General features: G+C 44.7%; 1 protein-coding gene across 2 annotated transcripts in view; it reads right to left on the bottom strand.

The window, feature by feature from the left end:
- TAF2 (TATA-box binding protein associated factor 2) overlaps positions 1-27013 on the bottom strand; it is a 948796-nt gene that overhangs the window by 371917 nt on the left and 549866 nt on the right. For both annotated transcript variants that reach the window (XM_085605048.1, XM_085605049.1), the window contains exon 18: positions 12542-12652. In XM_085605048.1, the coding sequence (XP_085461174.1) occupies positions 12542-12652 (111 nt within the window). The remainder of the gene's footprint in view (positions 1-12541; positions 12653-27013) is intronic.

The following is a 27013-nucleotide window of genomic DNA, read 5'->3' as shown; positions in this document are numbered from 1 at the left end:
GGCAGCACGTCCTCCACCGTATCCCACAGGGAGTGGGAGTAACAGTTCAAAAGGCACGCGGTGTTGATAGACCACAACCCCAAACTAAGGGAGGAGAACAGTTTCTTTCCAAACTGTTCCAACCTTTTGGATTCCCGATCCGGGGGAGCAGACGGGAGGAAGGTCTGGGAGGTAGAGGCCTGGATAACCAGGCTCTCGGGCGTGGGATGCAACGACAGAAAACTGGGGTCGCCCGGTGCAGGGCGGTGGCGCCGGGCCACGTTCCGGTCCACAGGAGTAACTGTGAAGGGCTTGGACCAGGTGCCCCTCAGAACGTTAGTCAGTGCTTCATTGAAATGCAGCAGAGGCTCCGAGGAGCTTGCTGGCGGTTGAAGCACTTCAGTGAGGAGATTAGTCCTCACGGCCACAGCAGGCAGCTCCAGCCCGAGGGCTTCGGCCGCCTTGCGCAGCACCACAGAAAACGTAGCACCTTCCTCCGAAGCCACGGACGGAGGAGAGATGAAGCCTGTGTCAGGGGAGGTATCAAGACCACTGGCATCCCCCAGTTCGTCTGCCCAGTCCCGAGATAACTGGCACTGCCGTGCCAGAGGGTCCTCAGACCCCTCCCAGTCGTCGCCGTCATCCGATTCCTGGTATACAGGTAGAGTGATCGGAGCCGGGCGGAAGATGAACCTCTCACCCATCGGCGTCTGATACGTCCGCTCCGATGCCGGGTCCGGACCGGGACTAAACCGGAGAACGGCATCGTCCGAAGGCGGCGCCGGGAGCGGCACCGGAGGGGTCGGCGCCGGCGGAGGGGTCGTAAGGTCGACCGGCGTCGACCCGGATCCAGGCCTGGATCCCACGGGGACCTGCGGCGTCGGGACCTGTGGCGTCCGGACCGGAGTCGACGACGGCACCGGGGCCAGAGCCGCCGACTCGCTAGGCCTCCCAGTCGAGCCTGCGGGCCCAAAGGCGCGCCGGCAGGCTCCGACGGCGGAGCCAGGCTCCTCATGGCCACGAGGAAGTCTCTGATCTCCGCCAGTCGCGTCAGACCCAGGGACCGGAGGGTATGGGGTCAGACGGGACTCCTGCGGCTCCGACAGAGCCGCGAGGGTGGGTGCCACCCGAACCCTCAGCCGAGTCGTGCGACCGGCGAGGGGAGCCAGAAGAGCGATGACGCCTCTTCGACTTCTTGCTGTGCTTCGACTTACCGGAAAGCGAAGACTTCGACCCCAACGAGCGGTGATGACTGCGGCTCCGCAACCGGTCTCTCGACCGGGACCTTGAGCTGCACGAAGCCGACTGCCGGATCTCGAGCAGCGTGCGGGACCGCTCCCGCCTAGCCTTCGAGGTCAAGGCCCGGCAGTCGAGGCACGACTCGGCATCGTGGTCGGCCCCAAGGCAATAGAGGCACCGGCGGTGGTGATCCGTGACCGACATCAGTCGGTGACAGGCTTGAAGCAAGGCATCCCTACCGGCATCCCTACCGGCATCCCTACCAGCACCAGAGTCGAGGTCGACTGGAAATGGAACCAAAAGAGTTCAAAAAGTTTTGTCAAAAAGTGACTAAAAGGGTATGCTCTTCCTGGATCGGCCTTTACTGGCGCGGAAAAAAAGAACTGACGTCAGCGCGCGAGGGCGGCGTCTAAGTACTCCGACAACGTCATCCCGGCGATCACGACGCCGACGACGGACGCGGAGCCGCAGACGAAGCCTAGCGACGCGAAAGGGTATTGCTGACGAAAAAACTTTGCGGATCCAGCATGACGCCTGGGGATATTCTAAGGTGAGGAATCTAACTAACGTGTTTCTTTCAGATGTATGAAGGTATTGGAGGAGGGTATGAGATAAGGGTTTTGCGTCAGTAATGTGCCATGTAGCGCATGGGATACAGCATGATGTTTAAGAAAGTGTCCCTGCAGGGTGTCATAGGATATGAGAACGTCGTCCTCAAAAAAGGTTGCCCAGGGTTATGATGCTCCCTGTTTGCCAGCCCCTGAGCACTGATGGCAGCATTGGCCCCCTGCTGCTCGCGGATCATAGGATATGTCTGCATAAATTTGGTGATCCTCGGATAATGGTCTTCCCTGATTATACTAAACTTGCACAGAAACAGCAAAATACCTTAGACTCTTAAACAAAAAGTTAGGGCAATGAAATACAATACATGCTGTTCTTTCCTGCCAAACTCAAAATTCCAGCGGCTTCCGAGTAGCCTGCAATACACCAGAGATAAAGGACAGGATAGACTGATGTGGCAGCACAACAGGAGTCGATGACGGTTAACGACCCATGCCTGGGGGCAACATTTGGAGAAAGATGCCATCTCCACGTCCAAATGATCTGATTGGAAACTGCAACTGTGGAATGCTTGGATTTGGCACTCACTGTTTTAAGCACAGGGTGGGCGCGGGGGAGTGCGACTAGTTCTTTGGTTGACTTTTACATAACTGTTATCACTTACAGAATGCCTCTTCATTACAATATATATATGCCACCTTCATCTCAGCCTTTCAGTGATCACACACAGAAGCGCAATGCATTCTAAACCCCTCCAGAGCATCATTTGGAACACCAACGGTCACCTCAACAAGATTAAACATGAAGAAATTCTTTGGAGTGCTAAGCAACTTAGAGTGCATATACTATTACAACAAGAAACCCATTTACATGGGGAACAGCTGTAGATATTTGCACCGCTATGGTTTCACTAGGTCCCATCATGCTGGTTTCCAGCAGAGGTCCAGGGGGCAGCAATACTACCCAATGCACACCTGCCTTTACATATGGACCAGGTTAAATCCGATAGACTGGGGTGCTACATATGATTGCCCGATACACTCGGGACTTCCAATTGTGATATGCTTGGTATATGCTCTGCCCCCACTTAACCTCACATTCCTTTCCCAACTGAGTACATTGATTCTATCTGTTCCCCAGGACTTATCTGCATTTGAGGTGACTTTAATGGCCTCATAGACATGACATTGGACAGTGCTGGGCCCCCGTTAGTGACCGTTTCATCTTACACTCAGCTTGAGTCTTTTATCACAGCCCCAGGCTTGTGCAACGTATGGCGAGCACATAATACGGAGGCCGGGGGAACACTTTATTTTCTGGGGTACACAGGTCCTTTTCTCACATAGACTATTTTATTCTCCCACATGTCTAGTCCAACCAGATTGTAGACATGCCACTACATGCAAGGGACTGTCCAGCTATACCCCCTTGGAAATTAAATTACAAAGTACCCAAACCGCTCTCCTCCACCATGTAGACTTAACTCATGGTGGCTTATGAAAGGAGACTTCAGGGAAAATCTTAGGGAAGTGTCTATACAATACTTTCAGACTAACATAGGCTCTGTTGACTCCCCGGGGGCACTCTGGAGAGCATACAGGGCAGTAGTCCGGGAAGAGGAAGTTCAAAGATGGGCTTCCAAAAAAAAGGGAAAACAATAGGAAAATCCCTATTGTGGAGGATGGCATCCACGAGGCAGAACATATTTACCGATTGACAAAATCTGAGATAGTTCTCCAGAACTTAAACAAGGCCACGCATGAACTTAAATAATTCAGTTTAACAAAGCCAAGAAACTGTAGTAGGGCTCCCAATGCCAATTCTACAAACACAGCAAAAAAAACTGAGAAACGGTTGCATTTGCTGAGCCAAATCAATGAAAACCTAAACCATATAGTACTCCACCAGAGTATAATCGGTATAGCGGAGGCCATGGCCCAGTATTATGAAACATCATATACGAAATTGTCATCTATATTGACAAACTACTTTCACAATTATATACTTGCTCTCCAATGTCCAGGACTTCCTCCTGGCCAAACCGCTACACTTGACAAAGTTGTGTAAGCCATCTTCCAGCTATCACCACGGAGCTCCCCTGGCTCCAATGGCCTCTCTGTGAAGTTTTTTAAATGCCAGACTGACATATTGACACAGCCTCTTCTGGACCTCTTCGAGGATGCCAGGAGTGTGGGCCATCTCCCTGATGACATGGAGGAAACTCACATAACTTGAATATTAAAACCTGATAAATCTTTTCATGCTAGTCCCTCGTACAGCCTGATTTCTTCATTTGAAACTGAATCCAAAATACTTGTAACGGTCTATCTCTAAGACTGGCTACATTAAGCAGTGACTTTATTTCATAAAGATCCGAGTGGTTTAATGCCAAACTGTTCCAACCGGCATAATATACGCAGCCTGTACAATGTCATTACAATGGCCAAATAGCTGTATGAACCCCTGGCCATTCTTCAAAGTGTATGAAAAATAATTTGATAGCCTTTCATGGACTTACCTGTTTTTCCTGCTGCGATACCTAGGGTTTGGACTTACATACCTTGCATATGTTAAGCACCCATACAACTCACTGAGAGCCAGGGTCAAAGTGGGGGGAATGCTTTCCCCTTCCTCTCCACTCCAGAGGGGCACAAGGCAGTGTTATCCTTGATCAAGACCAATCCTCATATAAGGGGTTTTGCATGTTCGGAGACCCTTAAGCACAAAGCTTCCCTTCATGCAGATGATCTCCTCTTATACATGGGCAGTCCAGCCCACTCTGGACCAGTAATAATGGAAACTCTAGACATATTTGGGGATTATTCCAGTCTTATGGTCAACTGGAGTAAATTCTGGCTCTTCCCAATAGCGTTGCCAGAGACCACATAAACATGGGTTGGTCGGGTAGGCCTGAACACTACTACCTACAGCTTTCAGTATTTGAGGATGAACATAACTGATAACGTGTCCGGCACCAGAATTATACAATTATACCACTGCTGACTGCCACTCAGATGCGCAACGCTGAGCTACACTCCCCTGTCCTTACTGAGTAGGGTAGCACTACTCAAAATGATCACCCTGCCCAACATTCGATGTAGCGTGCAAAACTACCCCTTCTATATGTCTGACTGGATCATTGCCTCCCTCACCACTATACTCATCACGTTTATTTGTGGTAGAGGTCCCCACATAGTGGTGTTCACTAAAGGTTGTAAATCTACTTATGATGGAGGCAATGCAATGATTGATGTAGCTTTTTACTACAGGGCATTGCAACTCCTGGTCGTCACTGAAGAACAAGTTACTTACCCTCAGTAACGCCTTATCTGGTAGAGACTATATCTAGCGCAGATTCCTTAACTTAGAATTTTTCTAGGCATCAGGCTGTATCTGGAAGATTTTTCGCGAGCAGTACCGATGTGTGCCGTTAGGTCGAATCGATCGACTCTGTGTGCGCTGTCGTCCTTGCCGGATTTGAATTTGTGGCACCTATGTAGGCGCCACCTAGGTGTGCTAACATTTTTTTTTTATTTAAAAAAATATATATTTTTATTAAATTTTTCAATCAGCGCAGTGAAACCAACAACCGAGAAAAATAAAGGACTCAATCCTCAATGTACATATCAGGAGAAATCCGTACTTCCCGCGCTTCCACCGTAGGTGTGCTAACATGAGATACTTTTCATGACTTTCCAGGCCAGAGAGTGGAGCCATGAAGTGCACTGACCACTGGTGGCCTCATCACCCAGTCCCAAGAAAGAATAAGAACACATCTCCTGCTGATGCAATTGGTTTGCAATAGTTATCTGGTTAACAAAGTTTGCTGAATTTAGGGAAAACTTGAGACTGTGTCAGTTGCAATTTTGAATTTGCAACCACAAGTGGAGAAACTTGAGCAAACTGTTCTGTCCCTGCAGTGGAAGCATCAGTAGTTGTTAAACGTCAGTTTAGTCATAGTCTGACTCCGTACTGCATGGAGGCTAGGACTGAACCAGTGTACGACTATTTGACTTTGAGAAATAACTAGGCCCTTGAAAGGGGTCAGCCCTGTCCCTAGAAATCCGTTTGCTTAACTGGGAGGATGGGTGTGACAGTAAGGAATCTGCAGCTAGATACAGTCTCTATCAGATAAGGCGTTACCGAAGGTAAGTAACTTGTTCACCTGATAGAGACTTCTAACTGCAGATTTCTTACCTTAGATACCCAAGCAATACCATCTACGGCGGTGGGTCTGCGGACCAATTCAAACAAGAAAGCCCTGCTTGACCAAACGGGCAAAATGTCCATCCCTACAGACCTGACTGTCCAGGCAGCAGTGCTTGGTAAATGTGTGTAGTGTTGCCCAAGTTGCTGCCTGGTAGATGTTCAGGACTAGATCCCCGCGAGCTAATGCAGTGGTCGCAACTTTAGCTCTGGTGGAATGAGCGCACAAGCCTTCTGGAGGTTGCTTCTTGGCCCGTGCGTAGCAGATTTTGATGCAGAGCACAACCCATCTGGAGATGGTCCGCATCTGCGCCACCCGACCTTTCTGCGCACAGACATACCCCATGAAGAATTGGTCATCCACCTGTAACTCTGGTGTGCGGCCAAGGTAGAATGGTAACGCTCTTTTTGGGTCCAGACGGTGGAGTCGCTCCTTTTCTTTAGAGGGATGTGGAGGAGCATACAAATTAGGCAGCGTGATAGATTGGCCTACATGAAATGTGGTGACCACTTTTGTCAGGAAGGGCACCCTTGTGCAAATAACCAATTTGTCAAGATAGAATGAGAGGTAAGGTGGCTTAGATGATAAGGCCTGCAGCTCATTCACTCTACGGGCAGATGTAATCTCCACAAGGAAGGCTGATTTGACTGTAAGTAGCCTGAGGAGAAAGTTGAGGAGAAAGTTGTGGAGAGGCTTAAAAGGAGAACATATAAAAAAAAGTGAGAACCAAATTAAGGTACCACTTAGGAACATTGAACGGCGATGGGGGAAAAAGGTGAACAAGACCTTTCAAAAACCTATGTACAATAGGGGATTTAAACAAGAAGGGTTGGTCAGATAGTTCTCACAGTTACTATTTGTTGGGGGTATGCTTTTCCCGTGACTGCGTTTAGAATAGAACCAAGTAAGGGTTGGATCTGCTGGGGTTGAAGGTATTACTTTTTTGTACTTTGATAGGGAACTTTAACCAGTGGAGTAGGAAAACTGCTGTCTGAGTGTGTGCTAGGCATTGTCGCTTGCTGCTGCTCTTGAACAGACAGTCGTCCAGATAAGGGAAGACATATACGGCAGTTTTGCACTGGTGTGCTACTACTACTACCACCACTGGGCACTTAGTGAACATCACTGGAGCAATAGTGACTCTGTACAAAACTCCTTGACCTGGTAGTGACGAATACAAGGTAATGGTGATATGTTCTGTGGCTTGGTAAGTGACATTCTGCATTGTTCAGAAAAAGCAATGACAAAGTCACCTTGGCAAAGAAGAGGGATGACATCCTGCAGGGTGACTATATGAAAGTGTTCAGAGATGATGACCATGTTTAATGGCCAGAGGTTTAGGATTGGCTGGAGGGGGCCGTACATTTTGGTGATAATGTAGTAAAAGGAGTACACAGCTTTCCCATGTTGGAATGCAGGCACTGGTTTGACGGTGCCCATTGCGAAGAGCACTTGGTCCTCTTCCTCTATGAGCTGGTGGCGGTCTGACCTGAAGAAGTGGTGACGGGGTGTAATGTTGGGTGGCATGGTGTGGAATTCAAGGCATTACCCTTCTCACAAAATGGAGAGCATCTGCTGGTCTGAGATGAAGTACCCCCTCAGTCTTCATAGGTGATATGTGATCAGAGGGCAACAATGGGGAGCTACTGTTTTCAGCTAAGGTGCCTCTTGCGGAGTCACCTCTGCCATGACCATTACACCTGTAGGCCCCTGCGTTAAAGGTCTTAGTTTGCTGGGAGTTTTGAAAGGGCTGTTGGTGCTGGTAATAAAGTGGTCACTGACCCAAAACTACTGGTTTAACATCACCCTTGGTTTGTCTTCTACGAAAGACAGAGCTGGGACTAGGAGACTGCAGTATACCCATGAGCTAGGCAAAGCTTGTCTTTTTGTATTTTTATTTTGAGCATCTGGTTCACATGGCGGCCAAACAGATGTTTTCCCTCAAAAGTGGCATTTAGTAGGTGCTATTGCACCTTGGGCCCAAAATTCTAAGCCAAGCGTGCCTGCGGAGGCGGGCGCTGGTGTTACTCGGTTTAGCAGCAGTAGCTGCAGCGTCGAGAGTGCATCTTATATTTCTGTTGCCGATAATCTTTCTCTAAGCAACAAGGACCTGACCATGCTTCGAGAGGGTTTCTGAGAGGGCGCTTGATCAGCTCCTCCATCTCCCTCCAGTGGTAATAGGTGCAGTAGAAGAAAAGACTCACAAAATTGGCAATGCACCAATGGGTGGCAGCTCTGACTGCCATGCCCTTGCCTGCTGCATCTATATGCTTGGACTCAATTTAGGTGGGAGACTTGGTGTGTTGAAGGGAAGCAGTCGGTGACCGTCTGATTAAACGTTCTGGCAAATGTCCTGGCCACGCAGTGAGAATGTGTCCGTCGTGCAGTGGTGTTGTTCACTTCGTGGGATTCGAAAAGCGAGGAGCTGGCACTTGGAAATCCAGTGTGCAACAAGTCAATCCTGGAGCAGTGTTCTCGAACATCCGATCCTTGGCGCATTGGGGGCCAAGGACGGAGTCACAACGGATATTGTGATTTAAACTTCTTCCAAGAAAAACGAGTTGTAAATGTCTGGGCCTAACAGTAAATGGCAGGAGCATGCAGAGCATGTGTATCTACAACCATTCATACTGTGAACATATGATAGAGATTCCAGTATTTGTCTCTGTATCATGGACCTCATCCACTATTTTAGGTGTGCTGTCCAGCAAATCCCGAAAAAGATCAGCAGCTCCACCAACTCATTTTATTTATTTATTTTATATATACTCCATGGGGATGTAGAAAGGGGGAGGGAAGGGGGGAGGTCTTTCAGGGTCCCCCCACAATATGACATGATTCGCAGGGTGTGACTACCCTGCCCCTTATATGGTCTTTTATTTTTTTCTGCAGGACACAAGGACTGTGCCTCTCATACTGAAACAGCCTCCGTAAGAGAAATGTTTCCTTTGTAGCAGCCAGTTATATCTCTCAGACTGCAGTACCAATTCTGGAACTGGAGATCCGCTTATATCTACCAAACTACTGAACAGATTTACATCAATACAAGAAAAACACATTTTCTGGGTAAAGTTCTACTTTCGTGGCAAGTTTGGCATAAATACATCCAGCGGTTTGGTCATAAAACACAGTGGTAACAGTCACTCAACAATGGTAATAAATAGCTTATTACAGTCTGTATATCGTATATAATATATATATATATATATATATATATATATATATATATATATATATATATATATATATATATAACAAAAAAATAAAGGTAAAACTTAGTTATAGCTGGGGAAATATTTATTCTTTCTATACAAAACCAACTTAAACTACACAAACCTTACAAATTCTATTCCAGTAAGAATTGCTCTACAATTTTGGAAACCTCCGTACAGTGTTGTGAAGACGCTAGTCACACTAAAATAAGCTGTAGAGTGAAAGGGCAATGAGTGGAGTGGCGTAGATTGCAGCGGTATGGCATAAAGTGGAGTGCATGTAGTGGAGTGGTGCGTGATAGATGGAGTGGTGTGTAATAGTGTAAACCCCAGAACACAGACTAAGTGTGGTCTAAACAATATTTCGCCCTTACAAAATTAAAAGTAAGCCATATTGTTTAGGTCACACTTAGTTTGCGTTCTAGATTTTAAGGGAAAATAGTGTTTTTCTAAATTTTTCATACATTTAATTTTTGTTTTCAATTACTTTAAGTACTGTGGTACTCCGTAAACTTTAAAAAAATATATATAAAGTGATAAAACTACTTTTCATTACCTTTACAGGCTTATACACTTATAAAACAGCAGTACACTATATCTTTCCTTAAAACCCAGAACTAAGTGTGATCAAAACAATATGGCGCCTTTTAATTCTGTAAAAGTTCACCCAATTATATACTATTTTGTCATCGTCCTGTACTGCAAAATTACAGCGGCCCAATATATCACTAAGTTTTTGTGCCTTGTAACTTTCAAAATACTGAACTTATTTAGATCTACTGCCAAAAATTAATGTTTCCACACCATAAGCTATATTTCTGCCAAATGTCATAAAAATGCGTTCAGCCATTTTGGCGTCTTGCCTGAGTAAAAAGTCTATGAAAAATGCATTGGCAGAAAATCGTGTTTTGAGACCCCCTTTTGTTTTGCACCCAATTAATAACTAATTGCCACAAACGTTGCATCATCAGCCAATGTAGAAAAAGAAATAGGTCTGCAAAGTTTTGAGACGATTCATCAAACGGTGGCAAAGTTATTAGCAAAAATATATATGTGTAAGTATGTTTGGTAATAATGAGAATAAATAGCATTGTACAGTCTGTGTGTGTGTGTATTTGTTTATTTGTTTGGGGTCAAACAACTTGGGATTAATACATACCAAAATGCCTTTTTGCATCTGAAAATGGCACGAGTCAGCGAACATCTGGTCCATCGTTTTAAACTAGTGAGCCACTGATATACAGGAGGCCTTCGTGCTGCAAGGACATTAGAACCACAAAGTTCAAATGATACAACAGCACTAGTAAAGCACAGTGTCAAACATAGCTCTTATTGGCTCCGTAGGGCGATGTTAACCATATGTATAGTAGTGTCAACGCTGGTTAATACAATGGTCACTGGTGACTTTTGCAATTGTTGTCATGAAGTGTGATGGTTCATCATATAAAATGCCCTCAGAATGCAGAAACTGTCCCATTAATGTGGTCTCATCATCCAGTCCCAAGAAAGAATAAGAACAAATCTCCTGCTGACGCAATTGGTTTGCAATATTTATCTTGGTTAACAAACTTTGCTGACTTTAGGGCAACCTGAGACTGTGTCAGTTGTAATTTGGAATTTGCAAACACAAAGTGGAGAAAGTTGAGCTAACTGTTCTGTCCCTGCCGTGGAAGCATCAGTAGTTGTTATACGTCAATTAGGTCATAACCGGACTCCCTACTACATGGAGGCTAGGATTGAACCAGTGATCGTCTCTTAAACTTTGACAAACAACAGTTTTTTAGCCTTTAACAGGTATAAATGGTGTGGACTCTTTCATATTATGAAGTGAATTGCCTAGAAAACCATTCCTGGTATCTGAATTCCTATAGGACTAATTGGCCAACTTGAAGATTTTCCCGAATCTCTGCAAGGAGTTTTGGATTTTTCAGCAGCGGATGTTGGAGTGACGTGTGAAGCTCACTTAGAATTGAAAGCTTAAAACTATAATCTAATGAAATGATGCATGGTAGTTCAGACGCTGAGCCCAGAAATGTATACATTCCATGATGAGAAAGGCACAGCCCTTCAAGATGGTACCTTTAGGCCTTTGATTCTACTGGGGAGGTGCGAATGTGGCAAAAATGACACCTGTGGATTCCATCAACAGCTTAGCCGTGTGATAACTTAGACTGATGGCAGTGTAGACACAAAGACCAATTAGCAGCTGTTAAGGCTCTACACAAAAACACCCTCACGCGGGCGCCACATTTCCATATTTCCCCTTCTATTCTGTGTTTGGGCAGGTAAAATCATTTTAGCTAGGGAGCAGTTTAATTTCACTTCACTGAATTCTTTCCCATTTATGAACACTCCTTCACAAATACAATTTAGTCACAGCGCCACAATGCAGCTTTACTAGTCGCAGTAGTATTATGGCAATACCATACTTTTCTTGCTACTTCCTTCGGTGATAAGCCTAGAAGAGTTTGTTTTTCCCTGACAAGACATATTTTTCAGTAGTGAAATAAGGCAGAGTGGTACACGTCTCTATTAAATAAGGCCCTGAATGTCTCGGGCCAAATACAAAAACAAGCAGAGTTGCTTCTTCATGGCACTTCAAAAAGGGATATAGTAAAGGTGGGACTGACCATTCAAGCAGTCTGCTGTTCTCCAATTAGCTGGAAGCCTAGGCGGTACGCCTAGGGCGGATGTGCAGCCACGACATACCTCTGAAAGTTTTTAGTGAATATATTTGAAAAGCTGTGCTGTCATTTGCACCTTTTCGATGCAATTGTCGTAACATCTTTGAGGCGGAGACAATACCCACATAGGGAGGATCGAGCACGCACTCTACCAAGAGCCGTATGAGACTTATTTTACTGTACCTTGCATTGACTCCCTAACATTAATGCTATAATATGACCTCATAACTTTCTCTTATTACCAATGAGCAACCAATATCAATTTAAAACACACAATTCAAGACATCTCCGAGTTCACAGTGTTTCCATTGCAGATATCTGACTCTTGGAGGACTTCTGCGTATCAAAATACATATGTGAAATAGACAAAAAATAAGAGGTTATCTCAATTACCTTGAGACTTTCTCAACCTTATGTTAACTATAACTCTTGTAATTTATTTTTTACAGCTATTGTTTGCTATACCTTTATTCTTATATTCTTACAGGACCGAAAGTCGTTTTCCTTCAACATTTCTTTCTAGCATGAATGCATAATGGGAAAGAAAAATTATTTTTGGAACTTCAGGATCTATGTTAAAATATGATAATAGATTTTAAATATTGATTATGTACAGCATTCACCGTTTGCATTTGAAGAGAAACTATCACACTCACCTTATTTTTCCGGTTGTCGTTGTACTTGATTAAATCCAATATAAATGCCAAAACCTCTTTGGGGCAGAGATTGTGAACATCTCTCAGCAGTGCCATAGCGACAGGCATGGTCTATGAGGAAAATAAAGATTTTAAAGAAGTCGAAGCACAGCTATAGTTACTGAACAGTTTTTTCCTTATCAAGGCAGCAATTTTCTACTATAGAACGCTACACTTAATATTATAGCTCACACTAAACTGGTTGATTTTGAATAAAAGGAACATATAAAATAAAAATAGAAAATTCTGCCTAGAAAATTGATCTGCTCTAGTACTAGGATTCCACTAGGTCTCTGATCAACTTGGTAGATGAGCTATTCCTGTTTTCGGGACTTTCTGTGGCTTATTTTTGTTTTGAAACAATTTCTAATATTTCCTTCCCAACTGTAATTGCCTGTAGAATCAATAAAGTGTCACACAGACAAGCTGCTGAGAACGTAAAAAGCCACAAACTCAACAAATCCATTAACTTCCAAATAGAGCCAGTGAAGATATACAATGAAACCAGCATTGTCAAAGCTGATAGGTCTCGCCTAGGTGAAATGTGTTTTTAAACAAAGACAATATCCTTCTTTAACAATTATTTAGTGCGAAAATACCAGTGCCGTGTTTTGGACTGTAATCAGTGATGTTGAAATTAGTGTTGAGTGGTATTGTTCACAGCACGCTAAATGACTGTAAAAGAAAGTGGTTAATTGACTTTACTAAGTATTTGTTTTACTTTCTAAAGAGATCTATACAAACTTTTTGGGTTCCGGAATAGCGTGCTACTCACCGAAAAGCACTTAAACACCTTATCAGGGGTAGCAAACGCTATATAAATGCAAACCTTTTCGCTCTTCTATCCCTCCACTATCCTTCTCAATCCAAATAACAGACTAACATACCCACCACTTGAATTACTTTATACTTCAATATACTAATTCACCACTAATCCTTTATGGGTTCCGGAGTACCGTGCTACTCACCAAAAATGCCTTCAACACATCATCAGAGGTAGCAAGCACTATACAAATGCAAACCTTTTCCCTCTTCTATCCCTCCACTATCTTTCTCAATCCAAATAACAGAATAACACATCCACTGCTCAAATTACTTTCATATTTCACTACACTAATTCACCACTAATCCTTTATGGGTTCCGGAGTAAAGTACTACTCGCTGAAAATGTGATTCAATGCCTCGTCAGGGGTAGTAAGCGCTATATAAATGCAATTACAATACAATACAATATGTTGCCAGCTGTAAAACTGTCCCAAGGGCTTTGGCTCAGAGAATTAAGCAGGGAGATGTGATTATGGGCAGAGCTGCAGACTTTGGAACTGGGGAAGTAGGACTGATTCTCAGCATTGACTACATCATGTTATTATGGGTACATCACACAATCTCCCCGTGAATGTGATTTTATGAAATAAGAAAACTAACAGCTCTTACGATGATTTAAATCCATTCCAAAAGTGTGCATGGGAGAGCCTGATGGTGTGAAGGTCAGATGTTTTATTCTTGCTAGAGGCTTCCAGTTCCTTATCAAAGGTGGCAGGTGTGTCCACCAGTTTGGTCGCTTGATGGTGTACTAGAGGTTAGTTGGAGCAAAATAACATGCCGGACCTGGCAAGGATATTGTATGCATATACTTTTGATGTGTGGTGTTTACCTTTACCACATTGAGCCTGCACTGTAAACATATATACATTTCAAATTAAATGGGTGTTGCACCCCAAGTTAAACAAGGTCACACAAGACAGAGGCCAGCCTGTTAAATCGATACAGACATGCAATGTCACATGAAAACTAAACCTTTGGAATGAAAATGTTAATCTGGTGAAAGAAGTGCTCCCCTGAAGTTCTGCTAGAACAACATGCCTTGGCAACGCAACAAACTGCAGGCAGCAATGCCCCGGACCTTGCAATCAATGATCAATTTAATAGCACCATCAACAGCATGATCAGAACAAGTTTGATAAAAATTCACGAAAGCTTTCTGTCAGATCATTAACAACAGTAAACCTCCTAACACGCTACTTATCGGGTAAAGTAAGTTCCGTGATTGTATTGCAGATTGATAGTATTCACTAAACATTTAATCATGTATTAATGGTTTAATCATGTAAATGGCAAATAAGGAAAGGCCATTTCATTAAATGTACCGTAGGCATGCAACCTTTAACTAAAGTGCAAAATTACAAAGGCAAACGACCAGGAAGCAGGGAGCAAAAGTACCGATATTGGTCAGGAATGGGCGAGGAACTAGACCCATGCCCAGCTGGGGCAGATGTTCCAAAATGGTAGCAGCAGGGAATGCAGAAACAAGGCAATAATTCTGATTGGATCGACCTAAACCTCATCAACCCTGCTCACCTGATAACTGCCAAAGAGAGGTTTGAACCCCCAAAAATCACAGAAGGCTGGTGAGGATGGTTCAAAGATAAAGAAAAAAGTAGCCCCCAGAAGAAAAGCAGTGGATGGACAAAAGTACTTGGCCATGTTCCATGGGAAGGGTTAAGTAGACAAAAAAACAGTGATGCCAGCAAGCGCAGACTATATATATGCAAGCAAATGAGAGCGACAAAGCTGCCAACCAATGGTAAGCAATGGATGGACTGTAAGCCCAATGTATGTAAACAAAATGTATCAAAGAGGGCGCTTATGTGCTGTTTAGATGTGACCTTAAAATGGCATTTAGCCTCTTTCCTTTTGAGGCTTTTCCTACCATAGTGCTGAGCCCTTTTTTGAGGTTTGTGGCACTTCGCACTCAAGCCATCATAACTTTTTATTCCCCAGAAAACGTATCAAGGCCGCATTTGCATTTATTTTTCCTATATGTGGAGATTCTAAAGGAAAACCAGCGTTTGTTGATTACCCTGGAGGGAACAAAGAAAACAAAATGTCGCTTTTTAAAAATAAGAAAAGGGGGGGGGGGGAGGGAGGACAAATGCTGTCCTAGAAATCATGCTTTTATTTTCTAAAAATGCCCCAACAAAAGAGTTGCTCTGTTAAGTTCACCATCTTCCCTGCTTTCAAGAACAAGTGAGCTGTTAAAACTTTTTTTTTTTTAAATTGTTGGAGTTTTTCTAAGTGCTAGCCGCTTTTTCCTATTTTTTTCTTACTCACAATGCAAACTTTGGCTAAAACCGAGCATTTCTCACACATCTGAGAGGGAAATTTCCAGACTCTGCAGGGATCCACCCAATATCATTCCCACACTACTTGTGATAAAAATAACAACCAACTTGTATGGCTGGGTCGGTTACCCATAACCAGAAAGAATGAAAACTGTGACTTTACAAAGTCAATGTTGTCTTTGTGTGGTCCTTGGTTTGGCCCGTTTCTGCTGTACACTAACCACAAATATAATATAAGAGCAACACTAGGGATGAAAATGTTGTATGATACAATTAATACAATGTTATCCACCATATTTAGTTGTTTCAATGTCTAAAAAGATTGATCACTAGTAACATTTAAAAAACTGTTTTAGATATACCAAATATACATCCACCTCACACTCAGTTTTAAGAAATTAAAAGGTAATGAATTTCTTCATCAGAGTTTAGTCCATTAGGTTTCACAGATAACAAAACGATAATACACAATTTAGCATGTCTCAATCTTAATTTGCTATTACCCCCACATGGGTGAGATCTCTTAGTGTATGCCTCTGCAAACTCAATCAACATGTGATCCACATTACGGTGCTCCTTGAAATGCTGGGCCACAGGATTTTTCAAATCCTCTTTTCTGGCTGACTAAATATGCTTTGCAGTACATAAAAGGAGCTGTCTGATGGTGCTCCCTATATAAAGTAGTCCACAAGGACTTTAAACATACGCCATACAAAAGCCTTCGAAGAGTTAATGAAATATGTGATGCTAAATGTTTATCCATCAGAGCCTATCATTTCATATTTAGTCAAGGTAAGTAAGGGCTGAAATTGCAGCATTTATAACATCATATAATAAACAACCAAGGAAAGTTTTCTGGTTTAGATGGGAAACTCAAGCTTCTAGTAATTTGCCTCTTATGTCTTCAGCTCAGTAAAACAACAATTTAATATAGGGAGAGACAATGTTCTTTAAAATGGGTCCCGCTAATAATAGATGTTAATGTTCATTGCTAATTCATCTTAATTTAAATTTGATTTTGATCTAAATAACCAGTATGCAAGTAGATCTCAGACTGCTTTTGATGAACTGTCTCTTTTTATTCTCTTGAGCAGTAAAGAAACCTGTTCAGTTGTTTGAGTCTGCTTTTCCCGGTCTTTCTCCAGTATCCCTCCGGAAATACTCCATTTCAGAATCTAGCAGTCAATTTGTTTGATACCTCCCCATATTTGTCTTTATCAGTACAGTTACGTTTAAACTGGCGAGATTTTTTGTTGACGGTGGACACAAGCTAAGCCTACCCCGGCCCGTCGGAGCCAGGGGCGACGCCCTTGTTTGTTGCCATGCTTTCTCCTGTTGAAAACCTTAATAAAAATACTTAAACCTAAACTGGCGAGATTTGGAGGTGTGGATGGATGCCGGGGTGACCAAAATGGGCGACATATACAAAGACAATGAATTACTGCCATTCGATGCGTTCCGAACAGAGTTTGATCTGACTCTGTGACATTTTTTGCTACACAGCGCCGTCACGGCGGCCATCCGCAAACACTGGTGGATGGGATTCACAGAGCCCCCACCGCAACAAAGCTGTTACTATATGGCCCTGTCGGCAGGAGACATCAAAGCAGTATCCTGCCTATGCTTAGCACTCCAGGCAGACAGGCTGCGCCCGCTGGAGGCACTCTGTCTCCAGTGGCAAGAGGACTTAAGAAACCCCGATCCCTGCGAAAGACTGGGCCAATATCTTAGCTAGAATAGCCAAGATATCCAGAAATGCACGTTTCAAACAGATGAATTACTATGTCTTCCATCGATACTTCCAGGCGGAGAAGGCAACCTACCCGCGATACGCCTAAATACGAGCCCATATTATACATATGTTTTGGTCCTGCACCCAACTAAGAGGATACTGGAAGGGGGTTGTACCTCTTGTGATTGAAGTTATCTGTAAGTTCCAGGACCTGGCCTTCGTGCTGGCAAAGAGTGAGATAACTAGGCCCTGGAAAGCCTCGGGAGGCCCTAATCTAATTGCCTGAAGAAAAGAACTCCTAAAATGGGTGGAATGTGAAGGACGAATATTGATGAGGGAGGTCAAAAGGGGCTTGCGGCATATTGAGGTGGCCAGAGCCTCGGAGACCCTCATGTACGACCTAGAGCACCCGGGGGGCGAGGGGTGGGGGGGCCCCAGGAGCAGGAGGGGGCAGATCTGTAGAGCCCCTTCCCTGACATAGGAGAACAGCCGGAACCAATACTGCCCAACTGATTATAATGTCGGACAGATCCTACAGCCATACACACTATTATAGCAGGACGACACACTAGGAATGGGCCCAAGCTGGCCATGGCTGCATCTCTGCACCCAAGATACAATCATTACATTAGTGACTCGCAGGGGAGGAGGGGGGGAAACAAGGAGTATAAATCCAACACGAGCTATGACTATGGAGCACTTGGATGAGTAATTGCTAGATAGGCTGTCAACCGAGCACATAATGAATGCTATGTTGGGCATTGCTGAACTGCTCAGATGTTTTTGAAAAAGGATCAATGAAATCTGTTTTAAAAACAAATATCAGTACAGTTACTTTTAAATCAGACATATTCAACGTCTCATAAGGAATTACTCTCATGGTATTCCAAGCATGGCAAGTACATGCTTTTAGGACTGAATCAGAACCTATTTATTTTCTAAAAAATAACAGAGAATGGTTACTTAAGAAAAATACATAGGAATTCAATACTTTCCCTAGCAACAATGTTTGTAAATTGAACACCCTTTAGGTTACGTATGGTTCAATATATTGTGCTAGAAAGTCCTCTGTCCCACTGAAGACTATAAACAGATTGTCAATCTACTGAAACCAGATTTGGGCATAAGTATGATATTCATTTAGTAAGGCACTGCAAACATAGGTTTGTTTAAATTATCAATCTAAGAGAAAATGGTTGTTTTACAAAATAAATTAGGACAATTCTATTAGAATTCTGGTATGTGGTAGATAAGATGCTGATCAGTCCGAAAAAATACCCGAGTGCTTGAATACCATCCCTAGTGATTAACAGATGTGGTTAATGAAGTCATATCTAGACTAAAAACTATTTGATTTACTTTGCAGTCTTACCAATTGGTTCATAACATCACCAGTGTATTTAACAAAAGAAAAAGACATGACGGGTACATTCTAAATCAGAAATGTATTCAAATATTTCAAGACATTCTCTGCTGGGCCACCAATACTGCTAAAAATTCTTTAGTTTTTTTTTAACCATCTTTTTGGGGTTTTTGATATATTTTACTTACATCCGACATGACAAGTAACACTATACAGAAGTATACACACAGTATTGTGCACCGTAGATGTTCAATGCCAGCATAACCCTGTGCATCAAGATGGAATAATAACTTTGAAACATGAACAAGTCTGAGCCTGGTCCCTACACGCAGGAGGATATCGCTGGCAAGGCCTAAGCGCACTCTCTAGCCCTGCAGGGCTGGGAAAGTGCTGATCCGCCATTTTTGTAGGAATCTAGCCACTGTGGGATGAAAAGGGCATGTTCAGGATAAAGTGTTCCACTTCTGTCACTCAGCAGAACATCCCCCCCTCCCTGGGTCAAAATTGGGGGTCACTGGGAAACAAGGGGAGCAAGAAAGACATGGGAGTGGCGCCACTATGCAAAGCTACCATCGCTCTCCAAAAGTCCCCGAAACTCTGAGGAACTCATCCCATGCAGCTGTAATAGGGTGCTTCCACAGTCCCTGTACCTCTTCCCTGTGAAGTGATGCCGCCTCCACCCTGCCACACCGGTCCATCAGCCTCCGCCACTGCACCACACTCTGAAGTGTAGGGGTCTTCCAATGCATCGCAGTTCTTCGCCTCACAAGCATTACTGATAAATCTATGAAGCAGCTTGAGGCGCCACCCACTTTTCTACGCTTGTAGAGGTCCAAAAGACAGATGGCCGCATTTTTGAGGTCGGAACGGCCTATGACACGAATGAGAGCCACACAGACTTCAGTCCACAACCAACGGGCAACTCCATAACATGTAGATCAGATCAACTGTGCTAGCATTCCGACATCACTGTAGAGAATAATTTATGTAATATGGTCAGTGTTAAGTAGGCTCTGTGCAACATATTATGCTGGATGTGCTGCAACCGGGCATTGTGGGAGACCTTACAGGAGTAGACCAGTGCTCCGTTTCATTCTTTCACAGTCAGAGCATGGTCAATATCCTGCTCCCAGGTGTGACACAGAGTCGCCAATGGGTCCTGTGTCCTATGTGGTGGCTTTTACGAACCAGGAAATCAGGCGGCACCCATTCGCCACAATGTACAAAGGGGGTGTGAAACTGGCTCTGTCTGCTAAAAAATGTCCTTTCTGGTGGTAACTTCAATAATTTATGAATTTCGGGTAAAAAAAAAAAGTCAGAACAACTGGATGTGAACACAGCAAAAACGTGCTCTCTTCGCTATCAACTGCTCCCTCATTGACCTAGTAATCAATCAACATATGTAATTTGTTTTTAAGAAGAGAATTTACATTTTTTGTCACTCTTAATCGTTAAGTTGCCTACAGGCCTCTTGGAGATGTTACCCTTTGGACAGTAATCATAACACAATACTTCTCGGGTCTGTCATGAAGTGAAAATGTCTCTCTCAGTAAAGCTCCATTGGGGAGCAATCCCTTTCAGGACGAATGCCCTCAACCACCATAGGTGGCATGCTTCATCATATGGGCTTCTCCCAGTGAGAAAACCTAGTCTCACTGAGAGCGAATACTCCCTCACTGTGAGGTAGGAGCTCTGGGATGTTTTCTTGAGGGTACTAAGATCCCATATGTGAATGCTAGGCGTTGTGAGTGTGCAGCGCTGGATGTGATTGTAATGCTAAATGTGAATCTAAAACGACCTAAGCGAGAACAAAAATTTCTTTATTGGCTTGTCCAAACTGGCAGGATTAAAAAGCAGTGCAAAGCAGTATGAATTAGACTGCTAAATTGGTAAGGTCGGTTAGCAGTCTAATTCATACTGCTTTGCACTGCTTTTTTGGGATCTTAGTACCCTCAAGAAAACATCCCAGAGCTCCTACCTCACAGTGAGGGAGTTGTAGTCCTCAGTGAGACTAGGTTTTCTCACTGGGAGGAGAAGCCCATATGATGAAGCATGCCACCTATGGTGGGTGAGGGCATTCGTCCTGAAAGGGATTGCTCCCCAATGGAGCTTTACTGAGACACATTTTCACTTCATGACAGCCCAGAGAAGTATTGTGTTATGATTATTGTTTAAGGGGAATCACTTCTCGCAGGTCTCTAAACTCTTTCCCTTGGACCCTCTCCTCACTCTTTTTGTGTTTCAACCACTCTTTGGACAGTACCACTACATTGCCACCCTTACCTCAGGGTTCTAGGACTGGCTGGAAAGAGTTCAGAGCTTTGATTTTATCTGCTGGCAAGTTTCAATTTAGCAAGATAGCACTCTTTAAATGTCCCCATACCGTCTTCCCATAGTAGATGTTTAAATGTAGCAATCAAAGAGTCTTTAACCTTGAGACAAAAGGAAGACCCTAATTTTAAGTCACTTTCAACATAAATGATTGTTCAATTCCTCAATCGTCATTGGAGAATTAAGCATTCAAAACTGGATCAGATACATCATAACTTTCTCTCAATCCAAACAAACATGTTATAGTGTATAAATCTGTAATCAATAAATTACTAATCTAGATAGAGCATTTAACTCAGAAACCTTAGATGAAAAATATTTTTCAAAATGTCATTTATGTGTGAACTTATGTAAGTCCACAAGAAAAGATGGCAAGCCTATATCTAAAATAGGACTCAAACAGAGCACCATTGAACAACGTTCTGATAAGCCTCTGTTAGACAGACTAATCACATGTTTGTAAGGAAATGTCTCTTTTGTATGGGTGCCCCCATGTTTTTCGAATGATGCTGCTAGTTTTTCAACTCTGAGAGTGCAAGGAGGCCCGCTAACCAAACCTCATTGCCAGTGCCCTGACCCTAAAGTGTATGCCTAAGTGGCTGCACCCAACTGGAAATGGCTAACTTACCTTTAAGTCCCTAGTAAATGGTAACCTGGTACCCAAGCCATGTAAGTTAGAGGGGTACACCGGGGCTTGCAGTACTGGTTGTGCCACCCTGGAAGTCCCCCAAGTAAAAGGAATTCTCCAGCACGCCACAGCAGACCGGTAGAGCAGTCCCACATTCCACAGGTGTGAAAGTCACACCCTGGCAGGTCTACCGAATTCTATAGGCAGGGTGTGACATATGGCCCAGGCAGGACATGTACTGTGCATGTCCTCACAGTAAAACCTGCAACATTGCTGTTTTTACTGTGGAAACACTTGGTCGCCTTATTGACTAGTACGTTATTACATGCTGACCCCCTCAGATGTGCTAACTCTTGAACGGTGTGACCAAAGTGGGTTCTCCAAGTTATCAAACAACTTTTTACATAAAGCCTGACTTCTATATGAAGTTGAAATTGATGTAACTTGTTTCAGGGTGCCGCTTTAGCAAAGCTGTCACTTTGTTGCCTTTAAAACGCCTGTGCCTTCATGGGCACACATGGAGCCTGCTCCACAAGACAGCTTTCTGCCCTCCTGGAGGGACGTGCCAACGACTCTAAGAAAGAAGAACAATGAGGGATTGCAGGCTAGGGAGGTGCCCCTGCAGGACACTACTTGGGTGTTAGCCCCAGGGTGGAGAACTTCTTCACTGTTGATGTGGATGGGCAGGCATGAAAGGCAGAGAGGGGAAACCAGTTACCAAACTGGTTTCCCCAGGGGTGTGTAGCACATCCCGTGGGTGGGCTAGGGAGCTCTGAACACCAAGAGAAGGGTCTCTCCATCCTGGGATAGCCAGATAACACACTCTACAGAAAGTGGTCACCATGTGTGAGGGAACCTGGTAGTCCATTGGCTACCAACCCCATCCTGCCATGAGGACACTTTGAGCAAAAAGGGAACACCCTTGGCACCCAGACATCAGATCCCGCTACTTCGAAGAAGGACCGAGGAAGGATTGACCTGCTGCACTGAGGGAACAGCAAAGCGAGGTTGCACCGTTGAGGACTGCACATGGTGGCTAGTGAACAGAGGGACTGTGCCTGCTGTGCCCTGCTCAAGGAGAAGCTGTCTCCAGAGCCCAGTCAAGCCAAGAAACTCCAAAGGCTGACTGATTGGCTCAGGTTCACAGCACAGGGACACAAAGAAGCCTGCTGGGACGAGCTGCTAGCACAAGGTCTTTAAGCTGCAACCAGTGCATCACCGAGGAACAACAACCGATGCACCGAGTTGCACTCAAGTTCTCTGAGCTTGGGAGTACTGTTAGAGAGTTGCTAGGACACTCAGAAGAAGAGTTATCAATCCAGGACGGATTGATCTGTGGCTGTGACAACGGGCAACTCGTAGACAAGTGACGACTGGACTTTGGCCAGCATAGATGACTTTTTGTGCGACGTCAGCTCTGCAACCAAGACCCCGTCACTGCGTTTAGTGTACAAATTCTTATACAAATACAGTCTACTTTTATAAATTGATGTTGAATTTCCTGAGCGTCATGTCAATTTCTTCTTCAAATGTTTTGGTACGGTTTAAATGCTTTACACTTGTTCCTCTGTGCAAACCTAGCTGGTCAGTGCCACTGTTATCCAGGAATGAGCGGAGGGTTTTACAGACTGGACTTGGAGGGGTTGGTAAGTGCATTACATGGTGATGTCGTACAACCACACCATATAATACACCTCATTTCCTCACGATGTTATTTTCGGAAGCTTTGTTTTAAATATCTCCTGTTGGACACTTGTTCTTCTATATTGGTTTCTCCATTTTCTCAGTGATCTGTTTCTCTTTTCTTTTCTCCTGTTCTGTTGTTCTGCCAATCTTAGTCTCATTCCTTGCAAAACAATCGGGTGTTTAGTCAGATGTCAAGGGACGTTATTCATTTTTTGATGAATTAATATCTGAAAACTTAGGAGTCCTCTCTACTTATATCCACGAACAGGTCAACAGATTTTTCATCTTCACATAAATTATCATTATTTTGTGAACAATATAGATTTTTCCATATTCATGCTCATTTAGAACACGTTCAAATGTGCATTGTTTCCTAATACAGCTCTCATATTGATATTTCTTCAAATCAATGCTGTGGGAATCACACGTCACAAACGTATCAGCAGACGTATACTGGCTTGGCGAAGGGGCGCTTGGCTGCCAGAATAACATCAGAGACTTCGGGCGAAAGGTCAAAAGCAGTCAACTGATTAATTTCAATCTCTACACATGAAGGTGAAGGGTGCGCAGTTTCGGGTGCAGAACCCTGGCCTGAAACAGAAGATCCTCTCGAAGAGACAGCATGATCAGAGGACTGACGCTCAGTGCCCAATCTGGAGCACCAAGAATAACTAGGGTACATCATTTCCGATCTTGAGAATTCTGGGCAGCAGTGGTATTCGCAGAAAGGTATACAGGAGGCCAAAGACAAAAAGCATCTCCAAGCGAAAGTAGCCTTGGAAACTCCTGCGCGCAAAACTGATGGCACTGCCTATTCTCGTGTTGGCGAACAGCTCTAACCAAGGCTCTTTCTACTCCTTCCACCACCTCCAACTGGAGATGCCATTCATGATCAGCTAGGCATCTTTGGCTGAGTTTGCCCACCCTGGCATTCAGAGAGCCTGCCAGGCTTTGAACCACCAGGGAAATGCTAAGGCTTCCAACCATGTCAAGAGACACAAAGACTGCTGACAAAAGGTCCACGACCCCACCCATCCCTGCTTGTTGCAGTACCACATGGCGCTGGTGTTGTAATTGAGCACATCCACCAGCATTCCCGTAAACAAAGCAAGAAAGGCTTTCAATGGCAAACGAATCACATGAAGCTCCAACAGGTTTACATGGAGCTCGGACTCTGTAGAAGACCAGAGTCGTCTGATCTTCACCTCTCCCAGATGGCTGAGCCAAGAAGTGACACATCGGTCACTACAGTCAGCTTTGGTTGAGGAAATGAGAGAGGTCTGCCACTGGCCCAGTCGCGGTTTATCAGTCACCACTGTAGATCTTTTGCAGTTCCCTTTGAGATCTTGACATGGATTTCTCTGATGCTGCACACACTAGGGCTTCAGGTCCCACCGCAGAGCCCGCATTTACCAACAGGCATGAATTACAAGCAGGATGCAGGAGGCTATGAGGCCCAACAACATTAAGATCATTCTCCCTAAAATCGAGGATAGAGGCTGAAACATCGGTATCATAGCCTGAATATCCTGGACTCGCTGGTCAGGAGTATAGGCCCGAAACTACACTATGTCCAGAACAGCTCCGATGAAAGGGAGCGTCTCAGGTGGAATGTTAGGTGTGACTTTGGCACTTTCATAGTGAACCGGGGAGAGCAAAAGGTTCGGCATAATCCGGAGGCGGTAGATGACTGCATGGGGGAGCCTTTTTTTTAACAGCCAATCATCAAGGTAGGAAATGACTGGAACACCTAACCTCTGCAGATAAGCTGCAACCACAGTCAGTACTTTTGTGAACACCCAAGGGACGCTGGTAAGGCCAAAGGGGAGCCCACTGTGAACTGCCGATAACATCTGTTAGCAGACATGGCAGGAATGTGGATATATTCATCATGCAAGTACAACCCTATCATCCAGTCTCCTGGGTCCAAGGCAGATAGACCTTGCTCAAGTGTGAGTATCGTGAATTTCTCCTTTTTCAGGTAGAGATTGAGAAAGCGAAGTTCTACGATAGGACAAAGGCCGTCATCCTTCTTGGGCACCAGAAAGTAGGGAGAATAGCATCCCTGATCTAGTTCTGATGCAGACACCCTCTCTATGGCTCCCTTAGCCAAGAGAGTCAGCACTTCCTGACGGAGCAAGGAGAGGTGGTCCCCCGTAAGTCAGTCGTACGTGGGTAGGATGAGAAAAGGTGTTGTCACAGAGGAAGGGTGTAGCGCATTTGGACGGTTTGCAAAACCCAATGGTCCGATGTTATTGGCTGCCAGTGGTGCAGGTAATAACATATCCTGCCCTCCACCGGATGCCTATGATTGTCAGAGTTCAAACTAAAACGGTTTGGAAGCTGCAGCTGCCAGGTGGGTGGTGGACTGGTACGATGTGGACGCGGTTGGAGGCCCCTTCCGAGGTCACAAAATGAGCAGAAGGCAGACTTAGGGGTGACGAGGGGCCATAGACAAGTCCACAGACCTGGACCTTGGCTCTGCTGTCCTTTAAGTTTTGAGTCCGCCTTCTCTACAAAAAGACGAGAGCCATCAAAGGGCAAGCGGGGCTTGGCCATCTTCTGAAAAGCCAGTGGTTCTCAGCCAGGTGTGGCGCCGCAAGGCCACCAACGATGAAATCGATCTACCCAACGAGTAGTAAAGTCCAGTCCACATCAAATGGTGAACTTTGCTGCATCTCTCCTGTCTGAAATAGCCTGAGAGAGTATGTCTCTAGCCTCCTCCGAGATCATAGGCAGCACTTGCGCAACCGAATCCCAGATCACATAGGAATATCAGACCTAAAGGCAAGCTGTGCTCACCAACTGAAGTGAAAGGCTGGTAGAAGAGAACATTCTCTTGCCAAAGGTATCCAACCTCTTGGGTTATCTGGTGGAGTGGTAGGGAATCCTAGATGAGGAGGCTTTGACCACCAAGCTCTCCAGGGTGCGGTGCTGGGTAAGGAAACTGGGGTCCCCAGGAGCGGGGCAATGTAGCGGGCACTTGTTCTATGCACAAGTGCATCTGTGCAGTGCTTGGACCAGGCCCCGAGTAGGATGTTGGTAAGGGCTTCATTAAAGGGGAGTAAGGGTTCAGAAGTGGAAACTCCTAGCTGAAGCACCTCCTTCAATATGTTCGTCTTGACAGCCACTGTGGGTAGCTGAAGGTCTAAAACCTCAACCACCCTATGCAACACCATAACAAAAGAGGGTCCCTTCTCCATAGGTACGGTAGGAGGAGAGACCAGTCCAGTGCAAGGTGAGGTGTCCAACCTACTGGCCTCCACCAGTTCCTCATACCAGCTGTCTTCATTCTCATCTAGGGATGCTGGTATCGATAAGTGTCCTCAGACCTCACCCATTTGTCTCCCTCACCAGACCGGTCAAATGTAAGAGGCACTGCCTCCAATCCGGAGAGTATGGGCCTGGTTCACCAGAACCAGATTTGGGCGACGCACGTCCGGCTCCGTGTTGAATTTGGGAATTGCGATGGGGATGCCGGGGGCGTTGGCACTGGAGAGGGTGCCGATGAAGGTCTCTGTCTTACTGGGGCTCTGCTCCATATCCAACAAGGGATCCATGCAGCTCCACT

This window comes from Triturus cristatus, chromosome 5_1, assembly GCF_964204655.1.
Source record: "Triturus cristatus chromosome 5_1, aTriCri1.1, whole genome shotgun sequence".
In the NCBI taxonomy this organism is placed as follows: domain Eukaryota; kingdom Metazoa; phylum Chordata; class Amphibia; order Caudata; family Salamandridae; genus Triturus; species Triturus cristatus.
Note: the sequence above shows the minus strand (reverse complement) of the source record. Positions and strands in the feature narration are given on the sequence as shown.